The sequence below is a fragment of the Podarcis melisellensis genome (genome assembly GCF_964234715.1).
Source record: "Podarcis melisellensis genome assembly, chromosome: 2".
NCBI lineage: Eukaryota > Metazoa > Chordata > Lepidosauria > Squamata > Lacertidae > Podarcis > Podarcis melisellensis.
Genome location: NC_138529.1, coordinates 120,722,833 through 120,732,278, shown reverse-complemented (window position 1 = coordinate 120,732,278; position 9,446 = coordinate 120,722,833). Strand labels below are relative to the sequence as shown.

The following is a 9,446-nucleotide window of genomic DNA, read 5'->3' as shown; positions in this document are numbered from 1 at the left end:
AGAATGTCTGCCCTCTAGAGGCGCCGGCCGTTCTACACAGGAAACCTCCACTTTACATGCATTCAGGAAACCTCCACTTGTTTTTATATTGAGTGCATGCCATCCTGTGATGTGACAGATCCAACGGCTGCCTGAACCCTTCTCTCCTGTACTGTAAGTCCTACAGATACAACCGGCCCTTTGAGGGTGACCAAACCGCTGATGTGGCCCCCAATGAATTTGAGTTTAACACCCCTGCGTTAAATTAAAAGGGCCTCTGACAGTCCTGGGATGACTGTGCATTCACTTTGGAAATGACATGTTAGGTTTTGGATAGATTAAAAAATAGTTACAAGAGCAGCTCATAATAAACACCTGAAAGGGAAATAGCTTCTTCTCATAAGTATTGTGCTGCACGCAGATTCCCTTGGTGGGAAAAGCGCATTAAGAATCAAATTCCATCTTTTGTTTTTGTTGTCAGGTGCTCCTTTGTGTTCAGACCAGGCCTCAGTACAATAATGTAGCACTTGGGGAGAAAGATGCAGCCCAGAAGCCCAGCACTGGAGGCCAACATAGAGAAGACCTGCACGGCCACCATGTATTTCCCCTTGGTGCTCAGGTAGGTGGGCACAAAGGACACCCAAACACTGCAGAAGACCAGCATGCTGAAGGTGATGAGCTTGGCCTCATTGAAGGCCCCAGGCAGCTTCCTGGCTAGGAAAGCCACCATGAAGCAGATGGCAGCCAGGAAGCCCATGTAGCCAAGGGCACCATAAAACATGGCAGCAGACCCTACATTACATTGCAGGATAATCTCTGAAAGTTGGGAGTGCAAGTCTGAGTCTGGGAATGGGGGAGAGGTCCCCAGCCAGGTGGTGCAGATGACAACTTGGACACTGGAACAGGAAAGGACAACAGCGTTGACCAGAGTCTTCCCCAGCCATTTCTTCACCCTGTTCCCTGGCTTTGTGGCCAGAAAAGCCAGCACAACAGTAATGGTTTTGGCCAGCAAAGAAGAGACAGCAACTGAAAAGATGAGGACAAATGCAATTTGTTGGAGAAGACAGGTGGCTTTTCTTGGCTGGCCAATGAAGAGCAAGGAGGACAAAAAGGAGAGCAAGAGGGATACAAGGAGGGTGTAGGAAAGGTCTTTGTTGTTGGCTTTGACTATGGGAGTTTCTGAGTATTTAATGAAAATTCCTAACACCAAGCCTGTGATTAAGGAGAATAACAAGGTAAAGAAAGACAAGAGAATCCCCAAATAGTCTTCATAGGACAGGAAAGTGATAATCTTGGGAACACATTGATCTCGGTGCTTGTTTGAGTGCTGATCTTCTGGACATTTGATGCAGCGGTTTGCATCTGAAAGGAAGATGAGTGACTTCAGTACCCAGGGTCTCAAGCAAGGAACATTCCCAGTACAACCTTGGCATATTATGGCTTAAATCGGCAATCTTTTGCATGCAAAGCAGATATCCCAACCTTGGGTAAAGGTTTTATGGGGGGGGGGAAATAAAATAAAGAAATAATACTGTTTTGGAGAAGATTACAAAAGTTGCCCTATTCCTTCTCTCACTTGCCTTCCACAGTGGAGACGGTCCCTTTTACACAGGGAGCACAATCATAGCAGCAAAGTGGCTCTCCTTCCCAGATGACCTTGACATCCCCAATATGACAGCTCTCAGCACATCTGGATTGAGGGACGGTCTGCCCATAAAGAAAGACGGTCAGGAATTAGTGGTATTGTGGGATGTAAAGCTGCAGTCAAGTGCAACATTCCGATAGAGGACTAACGGCCTCCAGGTTCTAACCGGTTGCTGTGACAAGCAGTTTGTCGGTTGCTGGTAGTTTTCAAAGATAACTGCTGAGTTGCAGTCACCTCAGGACCCACTTCCCTCTAGTATAGTTCATTTGCTTGTTATGTAACCTAAGCCTGCCTTCAGGTACACTTCTGTAAACCTGAATGAATCTGAGAGTAAAATGGTTTTATATTACATGAATCAGATTCGTGTGTGTATTCCTATAGAGGGATTCTAAGGGATTTTTAACCAGGAAGGCATAATTATTAGTAGAACTCAGACAAGTCAGCAACAAGCTGATCACTGCATAAACTTATAAAGGGGATTGTTTAACTCTGCTAAAGTAAACCTTCCCACAGGTATGTCTATCTATGCAATAATACTGGAGCCAATACTCCCAGCTCCTGTCACCTAGCAGTTTGAAAGCATACTAGTTCAAGTAGATAAATAGATACTGCTGCTGTGGGAAGATAAACAGCATTTCCGTAAGCTCTGGTGTCCTATTGCGCCAGAAGCGGTTTAGTCATTCTGTCCAAAAGAGCCAGAAAATCTGTCTACAGACAAATGCCAGCTCCCTTGGCCTGAAAGCAGAGATGAGTGCCACATCCCATAGTTGGATTTGACTGGATTGCAATGGATTGCACTTTACATTTACTAAATTGTTCAGGAAATTTTAAACAAAATAGATTGTGAACACCTCCAACAGAACCTCTCCAAAATTGAGTGAGTAATAATAATAATAATAATAATAATAATAATAATAATAATAATAATAATAATTCTTCATTATTTATACCCCACCCATCTGGCCGGGTTTCCCCAGCCACACTGGCAATAAAATATTAAAAAAAACAATAGGCTATCTGTAGTCGGATTAAGCAATAAATGGGGAAATGTAATTCAAAGCAAATTAGTGTGAAGTGATGCAAGTTGAGGCAAAAAATATTACTTTCATCAACATGCTCCTGGGAGTTAAAGTGGCGGTGACTGTTCCTACAAAACTAAAAGCCCCTTTCAATCCAATATCCTCTGTTTTCTTTTTCTTTTTGCACCATAGTCAAATGTATCTGAATGATTTAACCCACCTTATTAAACCAAAGGGGCCACACGATGGCATCCTGATCAATGGTGACTTTTACGCCTGCGGATCCCTCTCTCTCCACACTCCCAACTTTCCCCACGTGAAGGGACTTATTGGCAAGCGTCACAATGTTCACCACGTCAAATTCAGCTGTCAGGTCCCCATTCTCATCTAAATATATTCCACCCATAGAAGCATTGTAGAACTGAAAATCACTCAGGAAACGGTGAAACTGGAATGACAGAGAAGATCGCAGCATTTAAGAAAGGTGGCTGTTTCAGCCCAGGTGGTTCACATATCATCTAGGAACCTAGTGGCCATGAAGGGTTTTTCTATTTAATGTTCCCAATATACTTCTTTTTTAAAAAAAAATATTTTCAATGCAAAGTTACAACAAAAATTACAAACATAAAATCCTAAAAAAGGAACAAACCAACAAAAACAGATCAAAACAAACAGAAACCAGAAAAGAAAAAACCCACACCTACCAAAAAAATCCCCTGCCATCATACTAATTTTTACGTACATATGCACATATTGACTTCCTTCCTCTGTTTTGAGACCTCAAAAATTTTAATCTTTCTGAATTGTTGTGTCTAATGTAAATTACCCCTATCTTTACACCTTTCGCACTGCTTTCACCCTGCGAAGCTTCATTTGTTACATACCGATATACTTACTCCAGAACAATGTTTTTTTCATATATTCTTTAACACAATCCCATTCCTTTGCTAATTTTTGGTCTGATTGTCCCCTTAAGAATGCTGTGAAGCTTGCCAAATTTATAAAATCACAAAGTTTAATTTGCCATTGTTTTATTGATGGGATTTTCCCCCTTTCCAGTTTTTTGCTATGAGCATCCTGGCAGCTGTTGCTGCATAAAGGAATACTTTCCTTTGACTGCCGGGAACATCTTTTGTAATTATACCTAAAAGGAATGCCTCCTGTTTTTTACTAAAAGATATTTTAAAGATCTTTTTGGTTTCTTCATACCACATGTGAAACATTGTTCCTATTTCTTTCTAGCATCTCCAACAGGTATTTGATTTTGATTTATAAATTTTTGCCAATTTTACCGGAGTTAAGTACCGTTGGTATATCATTTTCCCAATATACTCGAGGTCTTTCAGAATGGGCTCTTTCATCAGTTGAGTAGCCTAAGAAATAGGTTCCTTTCAAGATTTGACTGAACATGAGTGGCTTGCATTACCAAGAACTTTCTGACGCTAAGAGCTGTTTGACAGAGGAACAGTCTCCCTCAGGAGGTCGTGAACTCTCCTTCATTGTAGGTTTTTCAAGAGAGATGGATGGCCGTCTGGCAAGAATGATTTACTCGAGATTCCTGCATTGCGGTATGTGGGACTAGATGACTTTCAGGGTCCCTTCCAATTCTACAATTCCATGATTCTATTATTCAGGTGAGGGGGCCTGACCTTCCCTAGCTCTGCCCATGTGAGTTTATGATACTGCGCCAGGCTAGACTAGGGGGTCAAGGCAGGTGTGTTGCTCTTGTCTATAGAGACACCATCTCCTAGACCAGGGAACCATTTGGTCTTGGAATGGGTTTGTGGAGAAACTTTGAAAATACACTTTATTGAACTTCTTACTTAAAGTATAATGCTATCTTGCTATTATGATGGCATACCTAGGAATGTATATGAATGGAGATGCAATATGAATGTCATTTCCTTTTAAGGAATCTTTGGTCTTCTCTTTGAAAGGGTCACATGATCATTGCTAGCAGTCCATAGTCTTGCAGATCAAGGTAACTATTGAATGGTCTATTAATTCTGTATCAATCATTTGACTCAGGTAGGTATCTGCATTGGTCTGACGCAGTAGAAATATATTTTTAAAATAAAAAAATTGTCCAGTAGCACTTTAGAGACCAACTAAGTTTTTTCTTGGTATGAGCTATGTGTGCTTTAATCATTTTGATGTACAGTATTTTATAATCTGTGTTGGTCTGACGCAGTAGATATATATATATAATTTTTTTAAACAATTCTCCAGTAGCACCTTAGAGACCAACTAAGTTTGTTCTTGGTAGGAATGAGCTTTGTGCGCATGCACACTTCTTCAGATACCGTGTGCATGCACACAAAGCGCATACCAAGAACAAACCTAGTTGGTCTCTAAGGTACTACTGGACAATTCATTTATTTTTTTAAATCATTTTGATGTACAGTATTTTATAACCTCATTTATCTCATTTTTTGAATGCTTGGTTAATGTCTGTCAATTAAAGGTAATGGACCAACAAATCTGTCATTGAACCGGTCGTTATTTAAAATGGAACAAAATCCATCCAGATTATTAGAGAAGGAAAATGAATACCTGTGATGCTTGGCCTTTTTCATCTTCCAACCTGTTCTGACCCGCCATCATCACCCTCTTGGATCTAGAGGAGTACGCAGCATTTAAGGCATGGGCCAGAGCTTGGACCGTGTTGTAAATGCTGTAGGTGTCCTGAAACAGGCTCCTTTCAAGGATGTCCTGACGGAAACCTGAAAAGTTCTCCTTCACTCTGCATTGCTTCTGGCCTTTCACAGAAAACACATGCTTTGAATATAAGCAATTATAGCCCCGAGGCCAAAATGGATGGTAATTACTGTAGGCGGAGGAAACTGGCAGATTACCATCATGTTTTGATCTTTTTTTGGTCTGCATAAAGAAAGATAGATATCCATGAATGTGCTTGTTCTCAAGTATTTTGGGAGACATGTTGGAGCTGGCATATGAGAGAGCTATGGTGATCCAAACTTTCCCAGTAATGGGTTCCAGGGTTTCACTCACTATTTCTATTGTATTTGCGGCTTCTGAGGGGGACTGAGAGTCCCCATAGTAAAGAAACACATTGATTCTCCTGTCCATGGAAAGTGAAATCTTCTTCATGAGATTTGTGTATTCATCTCCTTTATACAGAATGTCTCGAGGAATGGTTTGTGAGAAAGCAAGGCAGACACCGCCCTTAGCAAGCACAGGCGCCAGGGTGCTCAGAAACCTTTCTCCATTGTCAGAGTCAGGAGCTATGAGCCCGATCCAAGTCCACCTGAAATGCAGGAGTAGCCTGACAATCCCTGAGCCTGGGGGTTCTTCATTTGGGGTCATTCGGTAGAGCAAAGGAGATTGCGTTTTGTCAAGGGCATGATGAACAGAAGCATAACTGACCTAGGAAGTACAGGAAGATATAGAGGGTTTTCTTGGTCAACTGGAAATTGTGGTGTGGTGTCATGATTCCTCCACGACTCTTTAAGAAAACATGGAGCAACATTGCTAGATTTAGACCCTAGATCTTATCTGCTGTCCTTTTAAAGTTGCACAATTAGAACAGCAACAACCCACATTCATAAGAACAAGTAAAGAAAAACAGCAGAATTTATTTTAAGAGAGATGGCTTCTGTCGGTGTCATCAAAAGAGGGGTGGGAAACAGAGGGGCAGTTGTGTTACAGGGAGCCTCTGAAAATCTTGCGAGGCAGTTCCTCTTCCGGTGATGAGGAAAACCCCACCTCCAGTGGGGAAGAGGTGGAAGGACCAGAGGATGCTGGTGGGAGCCTCAGCACCACTGCTGGCAAAGCCGGCCAGGAGGGAAGCAGGCCCCCTCCATTGCCCACCCTGTGCAGAAGTCTAAAGCGCAAAGAGGGGAGGAAGAGGCTGAGCGTAACGAGGCTTTTATGCTGGAGGAGGTGCAGGAAACTCCCGGATTCTGCTAGCGATTGAGGCAGACATGAACTTTGGGGTTCTGCACTGTAAAGAGTTTGCATCTAAAGAAAACCTGTAAAAGACAGATCAGAGTCCTGCCTGGTTACTCGTGAGCAGCCACCCTTGCCATCTGACAGTTGGGGCTGTTCTGGGATTAAGAGGTTTTAGGGCAATACTCAACCAGTGACTAGTGGTGTGGGAATGTGTCCCATTTTTCCTATCCTGTTTTCCAGATTTAAAATTCCCACCCATCTCACAAGCTGTTTGCTCTTGAGAGGAAACATTCCTTTTCCATATAGGCCAGGGGTTCCCAAAATGATGCCCTCCAGATGATATTCACCTCCAACTCCCGTGAGCCAATGGGAGCACATGGGTGCTGGGAGTTGTAGTGCAGCAATACCTGGAGGGCACCACATGGGCTACTGCTGATATAGGTAGAGAAGCTACTTAAGCCAGTGATTTCCAGAGAATGAGTCAGAGATTTGGGTGATTGGGTCAGAGCAGAGGGACTTCATATGTCCAGAAAGCTGTTCTATAGTGGAACAGACATCTTTGGGAGGTGATGGACTCTCTTTCATTGGAGGTTTTTAAGCAGGGGTTGGATGGTCTTCTGTCATGGATGCTTTGGTTGAGATTCCTGCATTGCAGGGGGCTGGGCTAGATGACCCCTGGGGTCCCTTCCACACTGGCAGAGAAAGGGGGGCAGTGGGGGTGGACTGCCTCCCCCACCCGGAAGCGTGGGGCAACGGGACCACCAAAGTCCACCCAACCATATTTACAGCACCTAAGAGACTCTGCTGCCGCCGTCGCTGCTCTTGCAGCGACCAGCAATTCCTGGGGGGAGAAGGCGGTCCTCCAAGCCAGACGTTTCCTAGCTTATGCCTTGCCCACCCACTGCCACCCGCACACCTTCAAGGACCAGGGAGGAGTCCGAGGCTGCTCTACCTGAATGCACCTGGATGCAAAGCAGGCATTCACTGAGCAAGGGGAGGGACAGAAGGTGCCTAGACAGAGGCCCCTAGGAAAGTTAGGAAAATAAAGATTTAAGTACTTATGCTCACAAGATTAAGTAAATAAACCAGAAAATAACATTTGCAAGTGTATCTTATTTTTGCTTCTTTTAATAATCTCAATGAGGGGGGGGGGGACAAAAACATGTCCGCACCGGGTCCTATCTGACCTTGCTACGCCACTGATTGAGTATTAGCTCACTTGAGTGTTAGTTTCACATGAGTTTTGTTTTTCTGCCCAATATTTATTTATCCTCCATCTTAAAGTCCCAGAGCAGGTTACAAAAATAGGCTCGTGTAAAGCCATCCCTGAGATGGCTTCTAGAGGCTGCATTTCTGAACCACCAAGATACGATTCATGCCCCGTGTAAATTGCTGTTTTCCTATTCATTTGTTTTTTTAAAAAGAGGTGCTGGAACTCAGCATGAACACCTTTCTTTTCCTCTTAGAAGGTGCCGGCTGGGAAAAAAAGCCTGTTTCCCCTTTGTAAGTGTAAAGTACTTAGCAGCTCCTGTGAACCTCCTGTTGTAGCTTCTGTGATGTGTTTGTATTTCCGAAAGGTTTATTCCCCCCTTAGACTGCTCTGATGGTGACTCTCTTTGTGAAACCCTTCTTCACCCAGCAGGACAAATCCTTCAACATAAGGAGAACCTCCTGGATCAGGCCAACAGCTCATCTAGCCCAGCATCCCGTTCAGACAGTGGCCGGCCAGGTGATTGTAGGAAACCAGCAAGCACAGCATAAGCACAAAAGCACTCATGCCTCATCATAGCTGTCAACTTTACCCTTTTCTTGTGAGGAATCCTATTCGGAATAAGGGAATTTCCCTTAAAAAAAGGAAAAAGTTGACAGCTATGTGCCTCATATGATTCTCAGCAAATGTATTCATACCTGGGGGATTTTGTAGGTTCCCAGCATATTTGAAATCTGGAGTGAGGTGTCAGAGTTGACCCCTTCAATGAAAACAAAGGGCTTCTTCTCTCTTCCGCAGTGGTAGTTTGGGACATTGGCCCTTCCAGGAGAGAGAAGATCTAGTGTGGCGTCATAGGTCATCCTTGCATTGAAATAATTCTCATAGATGTCATAGCCCAGGGTGATATTGGGTAAGATCCTGGGGTCCTGATTAATCTCATGGGTGGCGATCATGAAGGACAGGAGATACCAGTATGGTACCATATCTGCTGCCCTGCAACAAAACATGAAGCCTAATGTCAGTCTCCGTTCAGTGAAAAGTGTCAAGTCCCTGCTTTCCTAACCCTATAAGAAATTGCAGCCACAATAATGAAGCAAAACAGAACATCCACATCGCATAATCAGTCATTTGTGAGTTTGTTGGAAGGTGAACGGCTGCTTGCCAGTCAAAGGGAGATAGAAGCATATTTGAGGACTTAAGTACTGGAAGCAGGGAGTGAATACAACTCTCAAATATATTGAGCAAAAGTTTGTAAAAGGACGGAGCACTAGTTCAAGAGGAGTGGTAAGTTATAAGAGTTTGTTTCCTTATTTTTAAAAAAGGAAGAGGAGATGTAAAATAGAGATCTTTACAAGTCATATACCGTATTTTTCGCTCTATAAGATGCACCAGACCACAAGACGCACCTATTTTTTGGAGGAGGAAAATAAGAAAAAAAACATTCTGAATCTCAGAAGCCAGAACAGCAAGAGGGATCACTGCGCAGTGAAAGCAGCAATCCCTCTTGCTGTTCTGGCTTCTGGGATAGCTGTGCAGCCTGCATTCGCTCCATAAGACGCACACACATTTCCCCTTACTTTTTAGGAGGGAAAAAGTGAGTCTTATAGAGCAAAAAATACGGTAATTTCTGCTTCTAATTGTTATTGCTGTTCCTATCCTATTCAGCACCCTCCTTTCACGC

At 43.3% G+C, this 9,446-nt stretch overlaps 1 protein-coding gene across 1 annotated transcript; it reads right to left on the bottom strand.

Moving 5' to 3' along the window:
- Positions 1 to 1,546: 1,546 nt before the first annotated feature.
- LOC309364761 (extracellular calcium-sensing receptor-like) lies at positions 1,547 to 9,090 on the bottom strand. Its single transcript, XM_081902641.1, has 5 exons — positions 8,464 to 9,090; positions 7,518 to 7,580; positions 5,197 to 6,030; positions 2,864 to 3,091; positions 1,547 to 1,686 (listed from the first exon to the last, which is right to left on the bottom strand). The coding sequence occupies exons 1-5, from the start codon at positions 8,770 to 8,772 to the stop codon at positions 1,552 to 1,554; spliced, it is 1,569 nt and encodes a 522-aa protein (XP_081758767.1). The 5' UTR covers positions 8,773 to 9,090; the 3' UTR covers positions 1,547 to 1,551.
- Positions 9,091 to 9,446: the final 356 nt, after the last annotated feature.

Bases quoted from the DNA above. Each gene is read 5' to 3' on its own strand.
- LOC309364761 (XM_081902641.1), bottom strand. From the start codon at position 8,772: ATGTTTTGTTGCAGGGCAGCAGATATGGTACCATACTGGTATCTCCTG. The intron at 7,581-8,463 runs GTATGAATACAT...TAACTTTCCTAG, and splicing joins GAACCTACAAAATCCCCCAG to GGGCCTCTGTCTAGGCACCT. The intron at 1,687-2,863 runs GTGGGTTAAATC...CTTTATGGGCAG, and splicing joins GGCCCCTTTGGTTTAATAAG to ACCGTCCCTCAATCCAGATG.